This window comes from Rosa chinensis, chromosome 2, assembly GCF_002994745.2.
Source record: "Rosa chinensis cultivar Old Blush chromosome 2, RchiOBHm-V2, whole genome shotgun sequence".
NCBI lineage: Eukaryota > Viridiplantae > Streptophyta > Magnoliopsida > Rosales > Rosaceae > Rosa > Rosa chinensis.
The window spans coordinates 57,362,264-57,389,407 of record NC_037089.1 but is presented as its reverse complement, the minus strand read 5'-3'; the positions used below and the strand labels follow the sequence as shown (position 1 = coordinate 57,389,407).

General features: G+C 37.9%; 3 protein-coding genes and 1 long non-coding RNA gene across 9 annotated transcripts; 1 reads left to right on the top strand and 3 right to left on the bottom strand.

Moving 5' to 3' along the window:
- Window positions 1-2,645: 2,645 nt before the first annotated feature.
- Window positions 2,646-5,048, bottom strand: LOC112184604 (ankyrin repeat-containing protein At2g01680). Its single transcript, XM_024322860.2, has 3 exons — window positions 4,511-5,048; window positions 4,003-4,418; window positions 2,646-3,906 (listed from the first exon to the last, which is right to left on the bottom strand). Exons 1-3 carry the CDS (start codon window positions 4,956-4,958, stop codon window positions 3,163-3,165), a joined length of 1,608 nt encoding a protein of 535 aa, XP_024178628.1. The 5' UTR covers window positions 4,959-5,048; the 3' UTR covers window positions 2,646-3,162.
- A 3,740-nt stretch (window positions 5,049-8,788) lies between these two features.
- Window positions 8,789-19,719, top strand: LOC121051695. The gene is made up of 5 exons (XR_005806507.1): window positions 8,789-9,017; window positions 9,102-9,167; window positions 9,243-9,305; window positions 10,398-10,464; window positions 19,598-19,719. It is a non-coding gene; the product is annotated as an uncharacterized LOC121051695 (long non-coding RNA).
- Window positions 18,893-25,764, bottom strand: LOC112190645 (ankyrin repeat-containing protein At2g01680). Of its 6 annotated transcripts, XM_040514679.1 has the most exons (5): window positions 25,454-25,764; window positions 25,151-25,281; window positions 21,213-25,066; window positions 20,706-21,121; window positions 18,893-20,617 (listed from the first exon to the last, which is right to left on the bottom strand). In XM_040514679.1, exons 3-5 carry the CDS (start codon window positions 21,661-21,663, stop codon window positions 19,412-19,414), a joined length of 2,073 nt encoding a protein of 690 aa, XP_040370613.1. In that variant the 5' UTR covers window positions 21,664-25,066; window positions 25,151-25,281; window positions 25,454-25,764; the 3' UTR covers window positions 18,893-19,411. The 6 variants fall into 6 exon arrangements, with proteins under 6 accessions (XP_040370613.1, XP_040370611.1, XP_040370612.1 ...); XM_040514677.1 differs by having other exon boundaries at window positions 21,213-25,346; XM_040514678.1 differs by having other exon boundaries at window positions 21,213-25,281.
- Window positions 22,805-23,852, bottom strand: LOC112184603. Its single transcript, XM_024322859.1, has 2 exons — window positions 23,624-23,852; window positions 22,805-23,361 (listed from the first exon to the last, which is right to left on the bottom strand). The coding sequence occupies exons 1-2, from the start codon at window positions 23,850-23,852 to the stop codon at window positions 22,805-22,807; spliced, it is 786 nt and encodes a 261-aa protein (XP_024178627.1).
- Window positions 25,765-27,144: the final 1,380 nt, after the last annotated feature.

Genomic DNA, 27,144 nt, shown 5'->3' with positions numbered 1-27,144 from the left:
TCTTCTAATTAAATCCTATTACCACTAGGTCAAGTAACCTAGAGTTTGGATTAAACACAAATAGAGATATCCTTAAACAGTTCCTATATTTTCTTTTAATCTACACTCATTCACATAATTAAACCTTCCTTATAGGTTTTAAGTCTATAATTAAGTTTTTTCACCTTTTTTAGTTTGACTATTTTACCCTTCTAATTGAATAAGGAAAATATTCCTCAAATATGACATCAGTTATAAACGCAAATTAGAATTTAATACAATCAAGTTATTTTTCCCTTATTTAAAAACGATTAATTGCCTTAATTATTTTATATCTCTTCTTTTCTGATTTGATCTATATATTTGCCATTTTTTAGTAGATATGTTTGTGTAGATATTTCTATTATTAGATATCTCAACATGATTAATCGCCTTAATTATAGTATATAACTGATGCCATATTTTAGGAGATATGTTTGTGTAGATATTCCTTATTTAAAAAAGATTAATTGCCTTAATTATTGTATATCTCTTTCTTTTAGATCTATATATTTACTAATTTTTAGTAGATATGTTTGTGTAGATATTCCTATTAGATTTCGTATATTTCTCAATGTGATTAAACATTTTTTTGTGGAGATATTCCTATTATTAGATAGCACCTAAACTCTAGGTGGGAGTATTCTTTAACCATCAAGAACACCTAAACTCTAGGTGGGAGTATTCTTTAGCCATCAAGAACTTGTAGAATCTATTGAGAAACAATAAGAAGAAAAAGAAACATGCAATCAAGAACTTGTAGAATCTATTATACCTATTCAATAGCATAAACCCTGAAAAATCACAAAACAAATACCTCTTCGTCAGGAAGACACACATCTATTGAATAGGTATCAAACACAATGCTCATCAACCATGCCAATCGGATTAAAGGGATATGTAGTTGAACAAAGGCAACCCACCAACCTTTGATTGTGCGATTCATTTATATCACAATCACAATTGAAATAAAAAACATACATAATCGCATGATTGTGGAGAAGGTCGCACCTAAACTCTAGGTGAGAGTATTCTTTAGCCATCAAGAACTTGAAGAATCTATTGAGAAACAATAAGAGGAAAAAGAAACATGCAATCAAGAACTTGTAGAATCTATTAATATACCTATTCAATAGCATAAACCCTGAAAAATCACAAGACAAATACCTCTTCGTTAGGAAGACACACACCTATTGAATAGGTAGCAAACACAATGCTCATCAACCGTGCCAATTGGATCAAAGGGATATGCAGTTGAACAAAGGCAACCCACCAACCTCTGATTGTGTGATCCATTTATATCACAATCACAATTTGAAATCAAAAACATAATCGCATGATTGTGGAGATATTGATACCGGCTTTGAATGTAGAGATTAAGCTTTTGAATGTAGAGATTAAGCTTTTGAATGTGGAGATTACATAACCTCCAACCCAGAGGAGAGTTTTCAATTGTTGGAATCAAGGGTTGAGTAATTCCATCGGCGGCAAGACTGGATTTTAATATTAATGGTGAATGGGGAATTTGATAGTGGCAGCTTTAGTAATTCTTAACAACATTAAGTTTTAATATTTATCCTATTTAATAGGTTTTTTTTTATATTTTGAATAAGCCTAATTAATTGGTTTAGGTGTATATTAAAACACTATTATGGATGGGTTTATTCTAAAAGGGGAGTGGGTGTAGAATCAAATTCCTTTTTTTTTTTTTTTGATACTTGTAACAATTTTTCATAATATTAACTATTAATTTTTTATTTTTTGTTTTTGTTCGCCTCGGATCTTGAAAAGCTCACGAGTCTCAACCATGGCGTTTCTTTGTAACCTGTATTAGTTTCAAGATCTAAACAGCAACTATCAAGCAGCCTAGAAGCTAAAACATGTTTAATGTAATGCCAGATAGCCAAAAGAGGAAATTAGTTTGGGTATTAGCCAAAAATATTCTAAAAAATTAAGATAGATCTGTTGCAGGAGTTAGAGTTCTAGTGTGCCTCATCCAAACGAGGTTTTTTTAACCTAAATTGTAATAGGGTTACCATATTCTCATAGATATCCTATTGATATCTTAATTACAATGTTATATGACTCTTTACTTGTGCTCTAAACAGATCGTCTATGTAATTCTTTATATATAGAGACACTTATTATTAATGAAATACATCTCAATATTCTCCCAAACCATATTCTCTACAACAAGTTCACATAGATCGATTAACTGGCACAAAATTGATTAATTTAGTATATCATGTCAAAAAGAAAATTTCTTTTGATCATGTCAAGTTCCCTTAACGAGCTGCCTTGTTAATTTCCCCCATTATCTCAATGAATCTTAATAATGTATGGTTAACAAAAAGAGTTGGAAGAAATTTTCATTTTAATCGTGGTGTATTTTTTTTAATCGTTGATGTTGTTAGGTAGTACATAAAGAAAAAAAGATGACTGAAACCAAAAAAAGAAACATGATTTTGCACTAAAGCTTTGCTATATTTGATCAAGATTTGGTCTTCGATTATCATATTAGAAATGTAAAACCAAGTTAGTGAAACAATTAAACTTATATTATATTCTCGATCTGAAGTCAACTCTTGTTTTAAGTTTGGGCCATAACTTCCAATCAAATCTGATCGTTTACACTAATGATAAGAATTTACAAAAATAAAAAATGGAAGTCTAGCGAAATCCTATTAGCCCAACTTTGAATTGGGAAGACCACAATTTCTCCACTTCTTCTAATTCAGTATGTATGATATCCTAGTTCTTCAAAACTCTCAGCATGGGAGTTCGTGGATACTGATGAGCTGTATTCTGGTGTTTCCTCTGTTCTTCTCTGTGCCCTTTTATGTGCTCGTTTTTGTGTTCGTTTCTGTGCTCTTGCTGCTTGTCTTTGTGCTCTCTCCTCTGCAGTCTTACGTATTTGTTTCCTCCATTTCATTTTCATCAACAAGTGTCTAGTCCATGTGACACCAAGAAAGAAAAAAACAGATCCCATGGTCCCTGCACACACAGATATCAGAACTTCAAGGGTCCAATTTTCTCCTTCACCACGTCCATGTGGTATGATTATCCATGAGGCTGCAATGTAAGCTGTGGCCATGAGTGACACTGCCACCCACAAGACTTTGTGAGCAACCACAAGTAGTTTCATCAGTGATTTTCGCCGGAAGGGAATGATACAATGCACATAGATATGAACAATGCCGCTGTGTTGCTTATTGTGAAGACCTTAAAAGCTGTTGTTCTGCCAACTGTTGACTGTCCTTTAAGCCATCCCTCCTGGTAGACACCACCAGGTGGGTTTATGCCAGCAGTAAAAGTAACTGAGGCAATCAAAACAGCAACTATTGTGATAGTGTTCCTAGTATTTTGCAATGCCTCTCTATATATCTCATATTGCCTAGTTTTATCCACTTTCCCTCTTGGCTTTTGAAGCAGCTGTGGATTCAAGACTGGGGAGCTCATACTTGTTCTATATGATTCTGAGCTAAAAAGAAAATCAGAATTCATTAAAACATCATGACTGGGATTCATCTTTGCTTGTACTGTAGCGAAGTTTTCCATTTGTTGATTGTTCCGAGCCATACGCCCCATGCCAATTTCACAATCAGATTGATCACTTCCTGGACGCGTGTTACATTCAAAAAGCCTTTCAAATTCTTGCTCCAGTGCAGCTCTAGGACTTTCCAATGTTGTTGTAGTCCCAGAATCAATCTCATCAACCTTTGGGGTTAAAGAGAACAGCTTAGTACTTGTTCTGCCACCGAAACTCTTCAACGTATGTCTAAGATCAGACGATATTCTTTGCTCGTCTAGGATGTCCAATGCTGTTTGACCTCTTTGGTTCCTACAATTGACATCTACTGCAGTATTGCGGATGATGTACTCTGATAACTGAAAATTTGACATAGTTTACGATCATGCAAAGTTGAAGGAGCTAAGAATCTAAGATGACTGACCAATACTTTAAAAATAGAATAGAAAACTTACCCTAGTGTTCCCTGCAGAGAGAGCAAGATGCAGGACTGTGTTACCCTGCTTGTCAGCCTGGTTGAGCAGGTTGGTGTGGTTACAATTTTTTGCCAAAGACGTAAACACATCATATCTGTTGAATCTTACAGAAAGATGAAACACAGTTTCTCCGTCTCCTGTGCGAAGTTCTAGGGATCTGGGAGAGCACAAAAGAAGTTCTTCAAGGATTTGGTTTTGACCATTCATTGCAGCCAAGTGTAGTGGTGTGTAACGGTAGCGATTGAGTTCAAGAGAAAGGTTTGGATCGATCATCAAGAGTGTTTTTGTTATCTCTAACTGACCTTTCTCACAAGCCAAATGCAGCGGCAAATACCCTTTGTTGTCAACCTTCCAAGCAAACCGGGGACATGCTTCCAAAATAGTCTTAACAATATCTGCAGGATTAATCGAAATACTAGTTCAGGTTATGACACAGAAGAGCAAGGTTCATGTAATAAACATATACAGAATAAACCCCACAGCTTACCGACATAGCCTTCTGCTATAGAAAAATGAAGAGGACTGAAAGCTTCATGTTGTTCAAAGTCTAAGACCCCTGGTTGGTTTGCCATGTACTTGACAACCTCAACATTCCCATAACTGCAAGCTATGAAGAAAGCAGTTTGCTCATGGTTAAGACTACAAGTCACGAATGGACTGGCCTCTAACAGCAGCTTCACAACACTGGTATTCCCTTGGCGACAAGCTTCGTGTAATGGAGTTTCTCCCTTAACGTTCCTAACAGAAACTAAGTCAGGAAGCAGCTTAATGATATAGGCAACCAGCTCAACATGCCCGAACCTTGCAGCAAGGTGTAACACTGAGTTTCCTGTTTCCTCAGTTTTCTGCAAGAGAGATCCTCCATTGTATCGGACCAAGTCCTTGAAAGTCCGTGTGTCATTTCTTGCAATTGCTTCAAACAGAGCTGGAATCATTTCTTCAAACTTTTAATTTTTTTCCTATATGGGAAAATTTAGAGAGAGTCTATCTCACTTTACAATCAGTAATGGGGATGAATAGCAGCTTTATATAATACTCTGATGCTTAAGACATCTGCTTACAGCCAAGAAAAAAAAAGACTTCAAATATGTCCAAGTCAAGGTCGTAGTCTGATTCCATCATTTTACGCAAGATGGAATTCAAACACGAGTCAATCAGTCAACTTTTTTTTTTTTTGAAATGATCAGTTCTGTTTAACAAGTCAAAGAAAATCATTAATTTCTTAGCAACTCTTAAGCAATATCCTAGTTCTAGAAAGTGAAGTGCATACGTCCCGGAAATTATTTACGAAATACTGGAGAAGTTGCTAAGAAATTAATGTATTCCTTCCTTTTCAATTCCGAAATAAAAATCCTGACCAATTCAATCGTCCAATATTCTTTCACTACCTCACTGTTTTGCATTCTCTCTTCTCAACTGTATTCTAACATGTAGCTCATTAACAACAGTACATTAGCAACAAAATTACTGTTTCATTCCTTTCAATTCCTAAATAGCAATGGAGTCACCACCATTTCAAACACCATGCAGTAGCACTGACGCACTGTAGCCCCTAGGCCTGGGCACGGGCCGAGATGCAAGGCCCGGGACCAAGCCCGAATTAAATGGGCCGGGCTCAAATCAAGCTTCTTAGTCCACCGGAAAGGCCCGGACCGTAAATGAAAGAGCCAATTCTTCGGGCTTTTCGGGCCCAAAAGTCCAGCTTTTCTAAACTTCATTTTGTTGCCAATTTCATCATGTTTCTGATTTTCTGGGTTTATTGCACAGCCAATTTCATTAGTTTTTCGGCACAATCCAATGCTTGCTCTCTAGGTTCTTCTCCCTCCTTTCAACTTTCTACATCATGATCCTCAGATTGCTTTGCTTCCTACACAACAACGCACTTTTCTATTTGCTTCCACACACTTCCATGGGAAATTGGAAAAGACATACATGGAATTCCATGGGAAAGGCTTAATTTCACCAGAGATAAGTACCTTGAGGCGCGATTGAAGCAGTATATATAAGAACTATGAGAGCCTGGCTCATTGTTGACGGCACTGCAGATTCTCAATCGTTCTCCTCAAGACCTCGCCAAAATCGCAAAATTGTAATTGCACGTTTCTCAGATGAAAGCCTGGCTTGTTGTTGAGGGCTGCAGATTCTCCTTGTTGACGAACTAGCTTGAGTGCTTCTGTTGAATCGTTGTTGACGCTAAGGAAAGGGAAAGCTGAGAAAGTGTCTTTTTAGGTCTAGGGTAAATGACTAAATGTTGACTAATGACTAATTGACTAGGGTATTAATCCAAAAAAAAAAACCGAAGGATAATATTAAATTGGGCCTTTCGGGCTTTTGGTCATATACATATCAGGGCCCGGGATCGGCCCGTTAAAACTCAAACGGTTTGGGCCTTATTTTTTTGTGTATTTTTTTTTCTCAAAGCTCGGCCCTGACTCAACGGTCCGGATCAGTCCAGTCCGGATTTTCGGGCTAAAATGCCCAGGCCTAGTAGCACCACACAACTTCATCGAAAAAAATCATCAACTGCATCCTAACCAGTCTTCCATTTTTTTTGGGTTTAGATTGGCTTTGTTTTAGAATGAGATTCTCAAAAACCAACAAATCAACAAACAACATCCTAATTTTTGAATTTACAAACAGAACTGATATTTAGGAAAAACGATCACATACCACAAACACATGATTTTCTGGTATCAATTCCTTTCTCCTTGATCTCAATCACACACCACAAACACGTTTCATCCTTCAACAGTAGGTACATCCGCCGGTCCCTATCTACTGCTCCACTCTGTTTCAATGCCATTGCCGCCTTTCTCACACTCGCCCAATTTTTTTTACCGGGTTTTGTGATTTTTTAGGCCCCAGTTTGGGATAACTTAGTTTAAATCGAAAATCGTAAGCAACTGTTTTAGCTTTTAGCTTATGAAAGCTGTTTTTTTACCAACTTCTATAAGCAAAAGTTTATTGATGTAACTTTTGAAATAAGTTGCTTTATTTAATTTTACAAAACACTTTTTGCTACGTAACTTATAAGTTAAGTAGCTTTTTGCAAAGTATTTACCCGGGTTTTGTGATTTTTTAGGCCCCAGTTTGGGATAACTTAGTTTAAATCGAAAATCGTAAGCAACTGTTTTAGCTTTTAGCTTATGAAAGCTGTTTTTTTACCAACTTCTATAAGCAAAAGTTTATTGATGTAACTTTTGAAATAAGTTGCTTTATTTAATTTTACAAAACACTTTTTGCTACGTAACTTATAAGTTAAGTAGCTTTTTGCAAAGTATAAGCTATGCCAAACTTGCTATTTGCTCGTCTTAGTTTCATACATTATTTGCCCTTTTCGGTTCAATAATTGAACTCTGAAAGTTTGAATAATTTGCATTTTTGGTCTTTAAGTTATACTTTTATTTAAGGGTTATTATCACAAATGGTACCTAAACTTATCCTCTATTTTATCGATGTACCTGAACTTCAATTTTAATCACAACCAGTACCTGAACTTTTCGACTTCATTTTAAATGGTACCTAAGGCCACCTTCGGTCACTATTCCGGCCAAAAAAGCCAAATAAAAAAAAAATTCAAGTTCAAAGCAAGTCTATTACAAAAAAATTATCACTATATATGATCGCAACCGTTGAAATCATCAAAAATCATCACTATGATCGCTTCACATGCTGTTTTTAGTTGGAATATTGACCGGAGGTGGCTCTAGGTACCATTTAAAATGAAATCGAAAAGTTCGAGTACTGGTTGTGATCAAAATCGAAGTTCAGGTACGATCGATAAGATTTAGGTATAGTTCAGGTACCATTTGTGATAATAACCCTTTATTTAATCTTGACCGATGTATTTAAATTAATTAATTCAAATGTATAAAAATGATCAAGTATGTCAGTTTTTCAGCAAAATTGCCCATTTGAACATAACAATTTTTTTATTTTTATACTCTAAAAAAAAAGAACATAACATTTTTCTTTCCGTGCAAATAATGTGAGCCGGTCTTAAAGGCATAGATTGTGATAGCTAAACAAGAAGATAAAATTCAAACAAAATGCTCGCTCGATGAAAGCTAGCTAAAGATTCCTCAAGAAATTTAACGGTTTTATTTACTTACATGCAATTGTTTGATTAAGCTTGCAATAAGTGACTCATCGAGTAGTCATCAATCATCTAGTGGCTTATTGACCTTCGTAAAGAGGTTATATAATTAGCATCTTAGGCATTTAAGAACACCCTTCTTTACCATTTTGTTGCACATCAAGTTATAGTGATAACCCCTTCACATAACATGCCAACTAAGAGAGTATCTAATACGGTTGTGACTGTAAAACCCTAGGCTTAATCGTGGACATAGTCATCTAATTGCATAGAATTGAGTTAAGTAGATTGCTATTGATTATTTAGAGGTGCAGATATTCCCTAGGTCTTTTTGTGAGCCCCCGTAGTATTTCTTTTACTTTTAGCACATATTTTTCGCGCATAGGAATTTTTTTTTGAGGCCATTAGGAAATAAGCCGTGATTAATTTATAGATTTAGATGAAATATAGAGTTTTGGGAAGTGTTGGGGCGTTGAGAAATTCGATAAGGAAAGGAGGATTGAAAGTTAAATTTGATGTTTGTGCATTGGGCTTACAAGTAGGTTAGAATTGTGGTGAGAAATCAGATTAAGGCCCAAAGCCCAAAAGGAAGGTTATTTTAGTCTTTTCTCATTGTGAGTATATATAGGAACTAAACCACACCCAAACCAAACCCTAGCCTCATTTTCATTTCAGCTCTCTCTCTACCCGAGACCTTCTCTCTCTACCTTCTCGCCGGAAATCGCCCCACCGCCGCTGGAAAATGCCAAAACCTCCAAATTTTCTTGATTTCTTCTTCTCCTCTACCCAAATCTAAGCATGATATCATGAGATAAAGCCTCAAAGCCATGAAATCTCTCAAACCCTAAAGCAAACAAGAGGGGTTCTCAAGATTTCTCCGTTCATAGGTTGATTTGAGGTGAGATTCTTCGTTCTAGGCTTGAATCCGAGTTCCTATTATATTTTGGGTAAAGATTTAGTGATATGCAAGTATAAATTTCAGATTATTTGGAGATATCTCCAAGTTAGTAGTCATAATCAAAGAGAGGAGTAAAATCGTCATCTTTGGGTAAGGTTTCATACCCTAGCCTAGAAATTTTGGGTTTATTGATAAGATGGTGATTTGCATGTTGGTTTTATGTAGAGATAGAGTGTTGTCAGAGGAACCAAGGAGGAGATCGATTGAGTTTTTGGTGAAATCCTAAGGGTAAGGTTTGTGGGATGAAGATTGACCTTCATTCTTACATTTTTGACAATTTTAATGGAGCAAAATGGTTTTTCATGGGGTTGGATTATTTAAATGGGAAATGGGAAATTTTTAAGAACAGTACATGAACTTAAGGTCACTCCGAATTTTGGTGGCCAACGTTTATATAACCCAAAATAAGTACATGAACTTTTAATCCCGACCCAGTTTTCATACATTATCACTAACACCGTTAACACCTATGCCTTATTAATATGCCACGTGGCATAGATGTTAACGGTGTTAGTGACGGCATGTATGAAAACTGGGTCGGGATTAAAAGTTCACGTACTTATTTTGGGTTATATAAACGTTGGCCACCAAAATTCGGAGTGGCCTTAAGTTCATGTACTGTTCTTAAAATTCTCTCTATTTAAATTCATTTGCATGTTGTTTTTGGTTGAAAATGATGTTTCATGGTGAAGAGTAAGAGGAAAAAGAGGAATAAAAAGGAAAAAAGTTATTTTAATTAATTGGAAAAAAAGGGGAAAGTGGAGAAAAGAATTATTGAAATTTTATTGGTATTAAATCCTATTTAAAAGAGGGTTTGACCAAACAGAAAATAATGAAAAGTGAGGAGGATTTTTGGCATGGATTAATTGGACTTAAAAAGGTGGACGTGGAAAAGAAGGAATTACAAAGACAAGATAATAAAAGTTAATTTGGCTATTGTTGGAGAAAGGACAAGAAAATTGAGAAAAAATTATTGGAGAATAAATTAGTATTAATTGGATGAGTTATTATTCTCCGAAATTGGTAGTCAAGAGAAGATTATTTGACTAAATGTCAATTAATTTTCAAACTGGAGACAAAGGTGAGTTAAGGAGAAATAAACAGATTTATTCCAAGATTTCTTTGCAAGATTTGATTTTAATTTTGAAAGGAGAATGCTTGTTTAAGGAAAATTTTTCATTCAATTTAAGTTGCCTATTTGGAACTTATAGATATTAGATGGCCTCATTTTGATTAACGGGATTATTAGATGCGCAAAATATTGATTACCTAAGTGATATTAAAAAGGAATGATTGTTAACGGGTTAATTATTCAATCAGGGACTCGAGTTCATGTAGGAAACTTTAGCGAAGTGGACCAAAGTGGAGACACGCCTATTATATCCAGGTAGGGTGAGTTGTCCCTTCCATGTTAGTGGCATTTCCTGTGTGTGTATGAGCTTACATATATATGTGTGTGTGTCTACAGTGGCGGAACTAGAAAGTTAGGGGGGGGGGGGGCGAAAAATGATGAAGTATTTTTGACAAAAAAATCTATTATAAAAATTAATTTAACATATGATATATTTATCAGTTGTAAATCAAACTTTAATATTTTAAGTTACGTATTAATGTTTTCTTTTATAGCATTCATTTAGATCTTCTTTTTATTTTTTCACACACATTTATTAATAGATTAGATAAACAAATTGTGTGAAATATATTATTATTTCTTATTGCTTTCATCAGTTCATGCATAGCTGAGTAATTGAGGGAGCCAATCATGATGATTATGGTCTCAATCTCATTAAATCCACAACCAATTACAGATGCACACATGTATATTTTCAGAAGTTTGGGGAGGCCAGGTCCATCTCCCGCCCCCATGTAGTTACGCCTCTGTGTGTCTATATACAGATCCTATCAAGAGCAGAGCTCCACTTTGAAATTAACGTGTGAAGTTCGAGTTTTAGGTCACTTTTCGGTCGCATATCTACATCTCGACCATTAAGTTTTTAGGTACTAGTGTATAGATCATCTCTGCAAATTTACAGCCAAAATGATGATCGTTAGAGCATCAGCAGTGGGGACTTATTTTTTAGACTCAAATTTGGGTCCAAATAAGCTGGAATAGTGATTTGAGTCCATCTGAATAGTGTACAAAAGGACTTACTTTTATTGGGTGCTGCAGTGGTGTAGGACTTATTTTTGGACCTATATTTTGGACTCATATTTCTGGCCATTAGATTGAATGTATAATTCAATCCTAACCCTTGGTTCTAAACAAAAGTAGCCGTTGGTTTTTAAAATTGAGGGGCCCCATCCTTTTCAGATCCCATGTGCACTTGTTCTCCTACGGCATGTATCAGAAATCCCACATGGGTGGGACCCATCACATTTGGGTCCAAATTTTTTTAAGTCCTCCACTGGACCAAATTTGGTCTAACATTTGGGTCTCCAGCTGTTATAGGTCCCTTTTATTCCGATCCATTGCAACTGAAATCCATTACTTTTGGACTCAAATTTAGGTTTTGGACCCAAATTTGGGTCCCCACTGCTGATGCTCTTAAGGCATTGATAACTGCCTTAAAGCTAGTACGGTTCAGCTTGACAGAGTCAGTCCGTCCATTGGTTTAAGCGAGTTAGATACCTTAACGATCATAAATTTGACTGAAAATTTGCAGAGATGATCTATACACTAATACCTAAAAACTAAACGGTTGAGATGTGGATATGCGACCGAAAAGTGACTAAAAACTCGAACTTCACACGTTAATTTCAAAGCGGAGCTCCGCTCTGGATAGAATCTGTATATATATATATATACATATATATATATATGTGTATATATATATATATATATATATATGTTGTTGCGTGAAAAATCCTGCATTGTTTTTGGTTGTCATTGTTGATGCCTCGAGATAAATGCTTCCTTATTTGTTGTTGATATTTAATTGTTGAGATAAAATCTAAGGCTAGACATGCTTGTATATCGGAGATATGTTTGTTTATTGACATGAGAGTGATATGAGCTATGCTTCCTACGGTGTCGAAACCGTGAACCTCCGGAGGGGTGATACGACCATATGTTGTGTCGAGCCCGTGTCACCTTAGTAGTGTACGTAGGGAATCGACAGTGATGTCATATGACATTGGACCAGTAAATGGACACTCTCGCTACCCATGGCTGGTATGGAAAGTAAATTATGAGTATTGATGGATTTAGGCTATGATTGGTAGTTAGCCTGGTTTACTGAGTATAGGAAACCGAGGTTTCGGTCACTGGGAAAGTTGGAAACCCTGCAAGTAAGTATCTCTGAGCTCAGACTTGGTGTTAGCATACTACATATGATCTCTGAAAAATATGATGAGTATATTTGGTTGCCTTGATTTGAATCATTTTTACAACGCGCGCATATATATGTAGTATATGTATGTTTTCGTATCGTATTTTCAAATCTAGCATCGGTTGGGTCAGCCCCTATTGGGCTAGCGAGGACGAATTGCTCACCCCTACATTTAAGGTAATAAGCAACCTACTGTGGAGGAGTTGGACTAGGAGCTAGTGACGTGGCAGTGTTCGTGTTTCGGTGTTGTTTCCAAGAATCCTGTTTTCAACTTGGTATTTTCATTTCTCGATCGCATTTCCTACTTTCAATAAATGAGCTTTATCAGACTCTGAGAGGCTCGCACATATGGGGTGTGAAAATACAAGGACGGAATGCATTTTCTGAAAAAAGGGGATTGCAATGTACGGATCAATCCTTACTGGGCAGCAGAAACCAAAATTAACAAACAGAACACCAGATTTTGGTTATGCAGTGAAAACCTCAAATATGAGATTAAAAACACTGCGGGGCTCGTACTCTTGAGAACCCAAAATAAGAATTAACTTATGATGAAGGATATGTTCTTTACAAACTTGAACAGCACTAGCTCGGCTACAATGATTAGACAAAAACTAATACATAGTTTGTCTTCTGTCTTGAACTCCTTCACTTGAACGATCACCAAATATCACTCTTCTTTCTTCACAGCCTCTCTACTGATCTAAACAGAATTTATGCATATGAAAAAACAATCAAGAACACTTAAACATGGACCAAGTGTTTTGACTCTTGTGAAGACTCAAGTTTAGCCAAACAAGCAAGACTCACCAACTAATTCCTGCGTCCCTTAAGTTCTCACTTCTGACCGTGTATGTTTATGAATATATGATAGACCAACGCCCAAACCTCAACAACCCAAGATTCTACCCTAATTGGGCTTTTATTAGGAAAGAAACTATTAAAGCAAGATATCCACCAAATCCTAAAGATAATCAACTAGGAATAGACAAATCCTCAAAACCCTAGGACTACAATCTCACGATTTTATCAATTAGAAATATCTTTAAAAACATAATTACATAAAACCCAAAACCTACTTTCTAAAATTGGACTCCAAATGGAACTGACTACTGACTCGGGGATTGCAACACTTGCAATCCCATGCTTATGTAGATGCATTTACCTGAGATTCTCCGTGATTAGTAAATGGATTTTGTCACAGATTTGTATGGGAATGCCAACACGACATGTACAAGAATTGTACCTACAGGCTGTGTCTCTTCTTTCGTTATTGTATCTTGTATTCGGATTTTCTAGACAAATTGTGTTGTAAGCCTTAAGACATAGCTTTTGTGATGCCCCGGAAATTTGTATTTATTTTCCGAGGATTTTCCGGAATTAATTTTATGTTTATTGGACGGTTTCGTGGCTCGTGGATGGAGCGGAAGTGTTTCGGACGAATTTCTATTTGGAAAGTGTGACTTTAGGGGTGGCGCAAAGGTTGACTTTTTATTCATTGGGATTCTCTGGAAACTTCCTTCATGAAAGTTGTAGAGCGCGTCGATACGAGTTCGTGGATATGTGGAACGAGGAAATCGGAGTTCGTATGAGAAAGTTATGGTCATTGGAAGGAATTTCCATTTTGGTATAAATAGAAGTTTCCCGAATGAGAAACTTACTATTTTCATTTGTTTCCTTTTCCGGAAACCGTTCCTTTCTCTCTCTCTTCTCTCTCGGCTGCTACCTGCAGAATCGAAGATATCCGGTTGACCCGACCAGGACCCGGTAGATCCGACCCGACTTTTCCGACTAACTGCGGCGGTCTCCTGCGACGAAACTTTCCAGACAGGATCGTCTCCTCTGTCTGGTCGTCTCTGTGGTGTTCTCTAGCGCCAATTCTCGGTGGTGGCTGTGATAGAAGGCGGTGCAGATTGGAGTTTTCAGACCCGATCGGAAATCCTTGTTCCGACGTCGGCAAGGCTTCGAGTCTTCTTGGTTGAGCTCAGAGCAGCCTCGTCGATCGATCCTTGGTGGTTGTTTGGATCGTTTCACGTGAAACCTTGTTCAACCCAGTTGGGATTACTGTTCACGGCTTGTGAGGTAGTTTTCGATCCCTTAGGCTTGTTTTCTGACTTTGATCCAGTTATGAAAGTTCACAAGCATGCTTAGATGAAGCTTTTTTATGTTGGGAGTTTTGTGAAATATTGAGTTTTGGCCGGCAGCGGTGCGCCACTGCCTGTGTCGGCGTTCCGGCCATGTATGGGACTGTTTTTGGTATTATATATGTTCTACTCGTTGATACGAGCGTTTCGATATATAATATGCAAATTTTGGAGTTTGTATGGAATTGTTATGATTTTTGCAGTTTCATACCGATCGATTTATTCGATCCGTGAGGATTCGAGCGTCCGATCGACTTGTGGTTTGGTCACATCGATCGTGGACGTATTCCGGAGACTTTGGGAGGTCTCGGATGTGGTTTCGCCTCGATTGGCGCCACTTTGGAGATTTTAGTTCAAAACAGGGGTTTCGAACTTAAATCAAATGTGAATTGTTACTAAGTTGGAACCGTATGTGATTAGGTACTTGACGAAGTATTTGGACGAGTTGTTGGTGATAGTTTTGGTTCGGTTCTGTATTGAAGACGCAGCAGGAGTTCGAGGTGAGTAATCTCACGAAGTTCATTCACGAACGGGTTGACCCTATTGTTTTGAGAGTTATTTAGTTAACTGCAAACTATAGTTGGTATTAGTAGCATTCCTGAGTGAATGATCACACATATATATATATATATATATATATATATATATATTTACGTGGAATATGTATATTCTTGTGGGTTGATGAGTGAATTGAAGCAATAGGTATTGATGAGTTTCATTCTATTGTTTTGGGGCTTGACTTTTCGGGAAACATTTTGTGGGAATTGGGAATTTCTATTGTTTTGAAAAGTGTCAAGATTTGGTGTGAGTTGCTTTGATGTGATTTGAATGTTTTGATCTAACGACCGGGGGTCAGAAGATCAGAGAGTCACATGTTGTGATTTCTCCTTTTGGTTTGAGTTAATGTTTTGATCTGATGACCGGGGAGGTCTGATGATTGGAGGTCACGGGGTGACATCTCCTTTTGTGTGAGTTGAGTAACTTTTGGGTCCTGAGTGACCATTTTGAAAGGTTTTGATCTGACGACCGGGGAGGTCTGAGGATTTGGGGTTGCTGGGAGTAACCTCAGGCATATATATCGGGACCTCACACCTTTGGCCGGGTTTGTGGATACGATCAGTTAGAGCTCTAGTCTGTTGCCATAGTACATCATGGGGGGTAGCGGGGAGCTATCTGATGCTCATGAGTACGTGTTTCCCTTTTAAGTTTCGGGGATTCTTTCTTTTAAATGTCCTGGGAGGACTTGTTTATCATATTTAATTGTCAGAGTTTCAATTATTATGATTTTGTCACGGGGTGACTTGTGTTGATTTGGAAATGTGTTTTAAAAGGGAGTTTCGGGGATTCTTTCTTTTAAATGTCCTGGGAGGACTTGTTTATCATATTTAATTGTCAGAGTTTCAATTATTATGATTTTGTCACGGGGTGACTTGTGTTGATTTGGAAATGTGTTTTAAAAGGGAGTTTCGGGGATTCTTTCTTTTAAATGTCCTGGGAGGACTTGTTTATCATATTTAATTGTCAGAGTTTCAATTATTATGATTTTGTCACGGGGTGACTTGTGTTGATTTGAGAATGTGTTTTAAAAGGGAGTTTCAGGGATTCTTTCTTTTAATTGTCCTGGGAGGACTTGTGTATCATGTTTAATTGTCAGAGTTTCAATTTATATGATTTGGTCACGGTGTGACCCTTATTGTGATTTTTGGGAAATGCATATTGAATTGTCAGAGTTTTCAATTAATATGGCTTTGTCACGGGGTGACTTGTATTCGTTTCTTTTGGGAAAAGAATGTGCTGTTTTGGGAAAACAGGGTGTGTGTTTCTTTTACGAGTTGATGGGTTTTCTCGTTAGGCGAGTTGTGCATGTGTGGTTTTGAGTTACTCATACGGGCTTGCAAAAGCTTACCGGGTTTGTTGTGTGGAAACCCGGTGCACCATTCAAACGGTGTAGGGGTTAATCCTGCAGGTTAGGATAATCGTGCTGAAGCTGAGGTAGCGCCTTTGTAGCTTTACGGTAGGAAGCAAATTTTGTGACTTTACCGTTATTTGGACTTCCGTTGTAGTGAGCTCTGAGGAGCATTTACGTTTATCTTGTTGTTGACAATTTAATTCGTAAGCTTGTGTAATATATAACTCTTTGGAGCGAGTGTATATTAACTTTGAGGGTTCAAGGCATCAATATGTGTGTAAGTTTAAGAAAAAAAAGATTTCAGGTATTTTGTATTGATGACTGGATGTTCACGCATATATAATTATGGGGTTATATATATCTATTTTCATGTGTGTAAAATCAGGGGCGTGACAGCTTTACTTTTGTTTTTCCTTAAGACTTACCGCTATCTTCCATCTTAAAATAAATGGCATGGGTTGTTTATTTATAAAGTGTTTCACGAAATTCAATTTCATGAAATAAGGTTTTCAAAATTTTTAAAAGGCCTAGTGGCTTTGGGTTAGTGGGGTTTTCGGAACGTCCTTGTGACATGATGGTTCCTTGTTGGCTTAAAATCACGGCGCTGTAGTATCCTACGTCTCGGAGTGCCACGCTTTCTTTGATTGATTTCTCACAAAGAAAAATTCAGCAACTGTCTCCAAACTATTGTGCCAATGCCAATTTGATACCCAAACTCTCAAACGTACCAATGTGATACCCAAAGTCTTATATTGACGTGGACGTGATACGTTCGTCCAAAATCTGTGATGGGTCTGTCTATTTGCTAACGTGGTAAGCACGTAGGCCCCATGTGATTTTTTTTATCAAGGACAAAATATTCTTGCACTACTAACTAATTAAAAAAAAATGAAGCACAGAGCTCTCTCTCTCTCTCTCTCTCGATGATACACATCAACATATTTCAGAAAACCATGGCCATGAAGGTAGTGATGCATCTGAAATGTGATCATTGGTTTCATCAAGTCGAACGGAAACAACAGTACATGCTTGATTTGGAGACGCCATTGATGAAAAGCTTGAAGATTGAATCTTGAGAAAGAATTGCTACTAAAAACTGGTATGAACAAAACTTGAATCTTGAAAAGAAACTGCTACAGATTGTGAACAAATCTTCAATTGTCTCTGGTGATTGTACAAATCTTCGACCTCTTCGTATTGAACTCGTATTGGGAGGGTTGAAATTGATGGGTCCGACTCATTCTTGGTTTGCTTTGCAGTTTCTCTTTTCTAGTTTTACAGTTTCTTTCTTGAACTTGACTCATTTCCGAAGACGAAGAGGATCACCATCTCCAAAACGACGCCATTGTTTCCCATTCGTAGCTGCTCCCTAATGGCCTGATTGTGAACCAAGCGCAAAGGGGAGTGTCGTCGCTCAGATTAAACGACGATGTCGAGGGTGATAATGGCAGTAGCAGCATAGAAGAAGATGTGATTGGAGTGAGTTCTAATTCAGCGATCACGAAGGCAATCAGAGAAGGCAAGAGTCACTGGCATGCGTCGTTAACGTCGGAGAATGCGACGAGGTTTATGGAGGCAATGAGAGGGATTTCGTTTGCTGGAGTGGCTCCCGATTGGGCTGATCGGATCCCTAAAGAAAACTAGATCAATCGGTTGCACCGACTTCGGCAGTCACCCAGAGTTAAGACATTGTTTGTTCTTGTTTTCTCAATTTGAATTGGATTACAAGTTGTCAAATTACTGCATTTGCATGTAATGTGAGATTCTTGATGTTGATCAATGAAAGTAATATCATTTCAGATTTTCAGCAACAAAATCAAAGCTCTCACTCAGCATGAATAGCAACCGGCCAATTTGCAATGGTTGAATTCTAATTTTCCAAGGGGACTCTGTAAATTGCAAAATGACTTAAACATGAAAATTGATTTTGGCATTTGGAAATTGAAAGATAAAACATTTCAAATTTCAAAGACCCATGAACTTCATCCTCACAAAAAGCATCCAACATTCTCCACATTTCAGCTAGAAAAGGAAGTCTCCTCATCGCCTTCATTGACCGCGACCCCTTCTTCAAGTCCCTCCTCTTCCAACTCGACCTTGAACTCGCCGCTAACCCCTACTCTCGAATCCCGCCGGACTCCCCTTCTCTTGTCACCCTCCGCCGCTGCCAAACCAACTCATCATTTTCAATTTCTCAGCATCCAACCCCCGAGCTCAAAAAAGAAGCAGACCCCATAAAGAAAAAAAAAATGGTGATAAGATTTAACATCAAGGTTATTTTGGTCTTTTCTCATTTTTTTACTTGACTTGCTTGCTCCGTTAGCTTTTTAACGGAGTCGTCATAGAATTTGGATGGAGGTATCACATCGATGTCAATATAAGACTTTGGGTATCACATCCAGTACATTTGAGAGTTTGGGTATCAAATTGGCCTTGACACAATAGTGTGGGGACGTTGCTGAATTTTTTTCTTTCTCACAACGTACTTTAATATTGCTTTAATTTTTGTCGTTCCTAGTTATTTGTTTTCAAAACCAATCCAAAATCAAATCTTTTTTGAAACATTTAGATCCAATAATCCTCTGCGAGAGACCCTACTTCCTTGAACTACAAGTGGCATTCATAATTGGTAGTAAGAAAATTATTGGCATAAAAATAACCGATCACATCGATATCCCCCGTCACATAGGATCTTGTGAATTTGCCCGCTGAATCTCTCACCCAAAAGAAAACCCTAACCCTAGAACCAAACCGTAGAACGAGAGAGATAAAAATGATAAAAGCCTATACAAAAGTTTAAAAAGCCTGTACTAATAGCTTAAAAATCTTATAAAAATGAAGATACTAATAGCTTTACAGAGTTAGGTGCCGAGTGAACTACACAAAAAACTCCATGTTTATGTTCCATTAGACTTTGGGAAGAACACAAGCAATTTTCCCACTTCTTGTTGTTCAGTAAGTATGGCATCCTAGTTCTTCGAAACCCTCAGCATGGTCGTTCATGGATACTGAAAAGCTGTATTCTGGAGTATCCTGTGTTATTTGCTGCGCCCTTTTATGTGCTTGTTCTTGTGCTAGTGCTGCTTGTGTATGTGCTCTTTCCTCTGCAGTCTTACATATCTGTTTCCTCCATTTCAGTTTCATCAACCTGTGTTTAGTCCATGTGACACCAAGACAAAGAAAAACAAATCCCATAGTCCCTGCACACACAGATATCACAAGTTCAAGGGTCCAGTTTTCTCCTTCACCGTGTCCATGTGGCATGATTATCCATGACGCTGCAATATAAGCTGTAGCCATGAGGGAAACCGCCACCCACAAGACTTTGTGAGCAATCACAAGTAGTTTCATCAGTGATTTTCGCCGGAAGGGAATGATGCTCACCAACACAATGACAATGCACATGGATATGAACAATGCTGCTGTGTTGCTTATTGTAAAGACCTTAAATGCTGTTGTTCTGCCAACAGTTGACTGTCCTTTAAGCCGTCCATCCTGGTAGACACCACCAGGAGGGTTTACGCCAGCAGTAAAAGTAACCGAGGCAATCAAAACAGCAACTATTGTGATAGTGTTCCTAGTATTTTGCAATGCCTCCCTATAGATCTCATATTGCCTAGTTTTACCCACTTTATTTTTTCCTCTTGTCTTCGGAACCTGCTTTGGATTCGAGACTTGGGAGCTCATTCTTGTTCTAGAAGAATTTGAGCCAAAATCATTATCAGAGTTCATCACAACTTGATGACATGGATTCATCTTCGCTTGTACTGTAGTGAATTCTTCCAGTGGTTGATTATTTCTGAGGATTGAATCCATCATGAATGGGATAACACCAGTACAGTTTCTAGCCATGCGCCCCCTGCCAATTTCACAATCATATTGATCACTTCCTGGTTGCATATTACCTTCAAAAAGCATTTCAAATTCTTGCTCAAGTGCAGCTCTAGGACTTTCTAATGTTGTAGTCTCAGAATCTATCTCATCAACCTTTGGGGTTAAAGGGAACAGCTCAGTACTTGTCCTGCCACCAAAACTCTTCAACATGTTTCTAAGATCAGATAATGTTCTTTGCTGATTTAGGATGTCCAATGCTGTTTCACCTCTTTGGTTCTTAAAATTGACATCTACCGTAGTATTTCTGATGATGTACTCCGATAACTGAATTTTTGACATTGTTTAGGATCATGCAAAGTTGAAGCAGCTAAGACGATTGACCAATACCTTAAAAATAGAATAGGAAACTTACTCTAGTGTTCCCTGCAGCGACGGTGAGATGTAAGATTGTGTTACCATGCTTGTCAGCCTGGTTGAGGAGGTTAGTGTCATTATAATTCTTTGCCAAGGAGGTAAACATACTGTATCTGTTGAATCTTACTGAAAGATGAAAGACAGTTTCCCTGTCTCGTGTGAGAAGTTCTAAAGATTTGGGAGAGCAAAGTAAAAGTTCCTCAAGGATTTGGATTTGACCATTCATCGCAGCCAAGTGTAGTGGTGTGTAACCGTAAGGGTTAAACTCAAGAGCAAGGTTTGGATCAATCGTCAAGAGTGTTCTTGTTATCTCTACGTGACCTGTTTCGCAAGCCAAATGGAGCGGCAAAAGTCCTTTGCTGTCAACCTTCCAAGCAAACTTGGGGCAAGCTTCTAAAATACTCTTAACAATATCTGCAGTATCAGTTGAAGTACTAGTTCAGGTTATGACACAGAAAAGCAAGGTTCATGTCATGAATACATAAAGAATGAACACACAGCTTACCGATAAAGCCTTCTGCTATAGCTAGATGTAGAGGGCTGCAGACTTCATGTTCTTCAGCGTCTAACACCCCTGGTTGGTTTGTCATGTGCTTCACAACATCAACATTTCCATGACTACAAGCCATGTAGAAAGCAGTTTGCATTTCGTGGTTCAGACTACAAGCCACATATGGATTGACCTCTAACAGCAGCTTTACAACACTGGTATTCCCTTGGCGACAAGCTTCATGTAATGGAGTTTCTCCCTTAATGTTTCCAACGGAAACCAAGTCAGGAAGCCGCTTAGTGATATAGGCAACCAGCTCAACGTGGCCGAACCTTGCAGCAAGGTGTAACACCGAGTTTTTTGTTTCCTCAGTTTTCTGAATGAGAGAACCTCCATTGTTTTCAACCAAGTCGATGAAAGTCCGCGTGTCATTTCTTGCAATTGCTTCAAATAGCCCTGGAATCATTTCTTTAAACTTTTTAAATGAAAAAAAAAAAATAGGAGTAGAGCCTGTCTCACAACCACATTTACAATCAGTAATGCGGAATAGCAGATTTATATAATACTCCAATGCTTAGGACATCTGCTGCAGCTAAGAAGAGGAAAAGACTTCGAAGATGTCCAAGTCGAGGTCTCCAGTCTAATCCTACTTATTTAGTCCCCTTTCTAACCCATCATTTACTCAAGCTGGAATAGTCAATCAGTTCTGTTTAACAAGTCAAACAAAATCATTACTTTCTCAGCACCTCTTAGGAAATATCCTAGTTCTGGAATGTCCAGTTCATACGTCCGGGCAATTATTCATGAAACACTTGAGAAGTTGCAGAGAAATTAATGTACTCCTTTCAATTCCCAAATAGAAATCCCAACCAATCTTCCATTCTTTCACAACCTCACAGCTGGTTTGCATTCTCTCTTTTCAACTGTACCCTAGCATGTAGCTCATTAACATAACAGTACATTAGCATAGCTGTATACATTAACAAAATTACTGTATTATTCCTTTCAATTCCTAAATAGCAATGGTTACTACCCCACCACCATTTCGAACACCAGTAGCAGTGTAGCACCACACAACTTCATCGAAAAAAATAATCAACTGTATCCTGATCAATCTTCCATTTTTTTTTTTCGGTTCAGATTGGCTTTGATTTAGAATGAGATTCTCAAAAACCAAAAGATCAACAAAAAACACCTTAATTTTTGAATTTATACTCAGAATTGATAAATAGGAAAAACGATCACATACAAACACAACACATGATTATTGTCTGGTATGAATTTCTTTCTCCTGGACCTCGATCACATACCACAAACACGTGTCAGCCTTCAACAGTTGGTACATCGATTGGTCCCCATCAACTACTCCTAATCTCATATTCCTTGGTTATCTAGTTTATTTAATTTATTACTTGTATTAGGCCAACAACATTAACTCATTAAGAATAAATACAAGCGACATACGGTAAGAATATTACAGAAAGGCCAGTCTAGCAAAAAGCATAGCCTAACCTTGAATTAGGCCCTGAGTAAATTTCACAGTAAACTCCATCTTCATGTTCCATTGGATTGAGAAGAACACAATATATTTCTCCATTTTTCTTTGTTCAGTACGTATGATATCCTAGTTCTTCGAAACTCCAAGCAATGAAGTTGGTGGATAATGATGAGTTGTTTTCTGGTGTATCCTCTGTTCTTTTCTGTGCTCGTACAGCTTGTTTATGTGCTCTTTCCTCTGTAGTTTTACCTCTCTGCTTCCCCCACTTGAACTTCATCAACCAGTGTCTGGTCCATGTGACACCAAGGAATAAAAAAACAGATCCCATAGGCCCTGCACACACAGATATCTCTACTTCAAGGGTCCAATTTACACCTTCACCGTGTGGCATGATCATCCACATGGCTGCGACATAAGCTGTGGCCATTAGTGACACCGCCACCCACATTACTTTGTGAGCAACCACCAGTAGTTTCATTAGTGGTTTTCGTCGGAAGGGAATGCTGCTGACCAAGACAATGACAATGCACATAGATATGAAAAGTGCTGCTGTGTTGCATATTGCAAAGACCATAAAAGCTGTTGTTCTGCCAACTGTTGACTGTCCTTTAAGCTGGCCCTCCTGGTAGACACCACCAGGAGGATTTATACCAGTAGTGAAAGTACCTGAGGCAATTAGAACGGCAACTAATGTTATTATGTCCCTGGTATTTTGCAGTGCCTCTCTCTATATATCTCATATTGCCTAGTTTTTCCCACTTTGTTTTGTCCTCTTGGCTTTGGAAGATGCTGCTCATTCTTGATTTAAAACAATCGGGGCCAAAAAGATTGTCAGAGTTCATCAAAACTTGATGACATGGATTCATCTTTTCTTGTACGACAGTGAAATCTTCCATTGGTTGATCATTTATAGCCATACGCCCCATACCAATTTCACAATCATATTGATCACTTCCCGGATGTGTGATGCCTTCAAAAAGCATTTCAAATTCTTGCTCAAGTACAACTCTAGGACGTTCTGACATTGTTGTAGTCTCATAATCTATCTCATCAATCTTTGGTGTTAAAGACAACAGCTCAGTGCTCTTCCTGCCACCAAAACTCTTCAACATGTTTCTGACATCCGACGCTCTTCTTTGCTGGCATAAGATGTCCATTGCTGTTTGACCTCTTTGATTTCTACAATTGACATCAACTGTAGTATTCCTGATTATGTGCTCCGACAACTAACAATTTGACATAGTTTAGGATCATACAAAGTTGAAGTAACTAAGGCAACCAACCAATAATTTTAAAATAGAATAGGCAACAACTTACTGTAATGTTCCCTGCAGAGACAGCAAGATGTAAGATTGTGTTACCATGCTTGTCAGCCTGGTTGAGGAGATAGGTATTATTATAACACAGTTTCTCTATCTCTTATGAGCCTTGCTAAACATTTGGGAGAGCACAAAAGAAGTTCCTCAAGGATTTTGATTTGACCATTGCAGCCAAGTGTACTGGTGTGTAATGATAATGGTCAAATTCAAGAGCAAGGTCTGGATCAATCATCAACAGTGTTCTTGCTATCTCTAAGTGACCTTTTTCGCAAGCTATATGCAGCGGTAGACACCCATTGCTGTCAACCTTCCAAGCAAACCTGGGGCACCCTTTCAATTGCAAAGTAAACACTTTGGAATTACTACATAAATCGAGCAACATGACAAAAAGCTGGTGGCACTCAAAGTCTTTCACAGACTCGAATGGCCCTTCAATATTCAAGTAATATAATAATTAACTATAATAAAGATGATTCTGAAGCTTAGCCTATCAACAACATAGAGGACTGGTATACTAATTACTAAGAGCATGCTCCTTAACAAAACCTAAAAGTTATGAACTCTAATTACATCATTATAGAAACATCAGTGTAACCAGTACATAGTAAGTTGAGAAAGGTTACTGGTTTAGACATACAAATTACATATAACATTCAACTCAGATTTATCTGTTAAAATTAAATCCCAAGATTGATAACTTTCCTGTCAATTAGTTACATAGTATGATAGAATTCACCTCGCAAGCAGTTCAATAAACAAATTCAGGGTAACAGTTCATATTACATAATGCCATTTAAGAGAGGATATAAGATAAGAGATGGGGAGTAGGAGGTAGGTAAGGGACAGGATGAAGGGAGAGTGAGTATCTACCTTTGTTCATTTGGAACCAGCAAGAGAATAATGAGAACTCAACAGGAACATTGATACTCAATAATTAGGGAATAAGGATGTGAAAATCCAGATTTCCAAAGAGGATATTAGGATGTTGAGCAATCCACTGTAATATGTTATGAAGTTGGGAGTACAGTCCTTTCATCTCATTGAAAACAACCCTTGAAAAAAAAAATGAAATTTTGCTGAAGTGAGAATCTAAAAAGGGAACAGAAGTAAAATGGGCACTTCTAATTATATCCAACCTTTATAAGATGTCTTCAGAAAGATTGTGGAGCTCAGAATGGCAGCCCTCGTGTTGGAAAGTTTGGAAATTCTTAACATATTTTGGGAAGAACACAGCATCGAGGTACACATCAATCAGATTATAGAAATCCTGAATTAAAAAAGAAAACCACTCTTCAGAATACAGAGGCTATCAAGCGAATCACAATTTGGGAGCTGTTGGAAAGCAAAACTACAGATTAGTAAAGTAAATGATGAAAATTGTTCTAGGAAAAGATCAATGCTTCTTCTATTCTGCTGATTACATTAAGTTAAAATCTTACCAAGCCTTGATCGGTATTTATGTCCATGGGTAGTTCTGATGTCGGTGAAAAGAGAAGCTTGGTGGTGATGGAGGCTTCTCGAAACAGAATAGTAGTGGAGATGTTGCTTATATAATCAAGACTTCAGGGTAAAATCGTAATCATAAAGTTAATCCCTCTGGATCACTGTGCGTGAAATCTGGAATCATCAGAAAGGTTCCTTCTGTCTGGATTTGAACCGTTTGGCAGCATATCCTCTTCTACTTTGAACTTTGTGTTTTTCATTGATTTGGACAGTTTTGAAATGAGAACTCAATGGGAAACAAACTGTAGAGATGGTTGAAAATATCTTTTTTTTTTTTTTTTTTCTAGCTTGAAATCTGAGTTTTGCATTGGTTTCGGCAATTTTGGAATTAAAATTCAACGTGAAACACATTGTAAAAGTATGTGGATACATAACTATTCCTTTTTCTCATATATCATTTAATAATATTGAATACGGACAATATGTGTACAAAATATTGGTTTTTTGTATTTGAAGTGAAAAAGTAAAGTAACAAAATTATTCATAATTATATCAATGTATAATTAATATATCTTTCTATTTATAAATTCTGCAAAATGTCTTTGTAAACTATATTTTTTGTATATTTGTTTTTTTTTTTTTTTTGAGGAAAAGGGATAACTTCATTCATTTAACCATGGCCAGAAGGCACGTACATCAAATGCTGTCTTACACCAAAATCATAAATGGTATAAGCTACCGAGCAAATGACAGGTGACCCTCACTGCTAACACATTCGCTCATTTATCAGCCTAATCATATGAACACAAGTCCAAACTATCTAAATCCTTGTAATAGCAACCCTAGCCGCCTAGAGACCTTAATTGGTGTACAGCTAGTGAAGCAAACTTAAACAGCAAGAGACCATATTCAAATGCTAGACCGAGAGACACTAAATAATGTAATCGAACCAAACATCCAGCATAAGTTCTCCCGGGTCCCAAATCCAAGCCCAAAGAGAAATCTGACCCAACAGAAACTTGAGTTGGGCCCCACAGCAGCCCAACATTCTGGAAGCCAGATTTGATATGGGCACCCAGCGTCGGGCACCCAGAGATGGCCGTCATCTGTCAGTCACCCAAAGCTTCGTCTGCACCCAACAAAGCCACCAGCCTCCCTGGAAGAAGGATCCGATCAGCCAAGCCATCGACTCTGGGTCCCAAATCTAGATCTTCCATAGAGTTCGTGGGTACTGTATCGCCCTGATATGAAATCCCAAGAACAAGGTGCCCAGATTCAGTGCTTGAGTACGAACATCGTAGCCACAGCAGCCACAATACCTTCCACCACAGCAAGATTCTGATTCCTGTGCCTCCATCGAAAATCTTCCAATCCCTAAAAGAAGGAAGACGCCGCTCCAGCCCGATCTCTGGTCTCCTCACCCAACCTAGGAGTTGTCCCTGCCGTGGTCACCTACATAAACTGAGCCATTCCAAACAGCCTGTAATCCGCCTCTCCCTGACACGAGGAAAGAGCTGATCAAAAGTCAGCCTCAAACGTAGAGTAAGTGGAGGCGGCAGAGTCCTCCCTGGAAGCCGCACCAAGGGAGCGGAGCTAGGGTTCGCCGAGGAAAGGCTCTCAACCCTCTCGACTCTCATTCTTTTTTTTTTTTAATTAATCAGATGATTTTCATTCGTTGAAAATATTG

Coding starts and splice junctions, on each gene's coding strand:
- LOC112184604 (XM_024322860.2), bottom strand. CDS start 4,958: ATGATTCCAGCTCTGTTTGAAGCAATTGCAAGAAATGACACACGGACT. Junction 4,419..4,510: donor TATAGCAGAAGGCTATGTCG/GTAAGCTGTGGG, acceptor TTAATCCTGCAG/ATATTGTTAAGACTATTTTG. Junction 3,907..4,002: donor TCTCTGCAGGGAACACTAGG/GTAAGTTTTCTA, acceptor TCAAATTTTCAG/TTATCAGAGTACATCATCCG.
- LOC112190645 (XM_040514677.1), bottom strand. CDS start 21,663: ATGATTCCAGGGCTATTTGAAGCAATTGCAAGAAATGACACGCGGACT. Junction 21,122..21,212: donor TATAGCAGAAGGCTTTATCG/GTAAGCTGTGTG, acceptor CTGATACTGCAG/ATATTGTTAAGAGTATTTTA. Junction 20,618..20,705: donor TCGCTGCAGGGAACACTAGA/GTAAGTTTCCTA, acceptor TCAAAAATTCAG/TTATCGGAGTACATCATCAG.
- LOC112184603 (XM_024322859.1), bottom strand. CDS start 23,852: ATGGACATCTTATGCCAGCAAAGAAGAGCGTCGGATGTCAGAAACATG. Junction 23,362..23,623: donor TCAATATGATTGTGAAATTG/GTATGGGGCGTA, acceptor TAATTGCCTCAG/GTACTTTCACTACTGGTATA.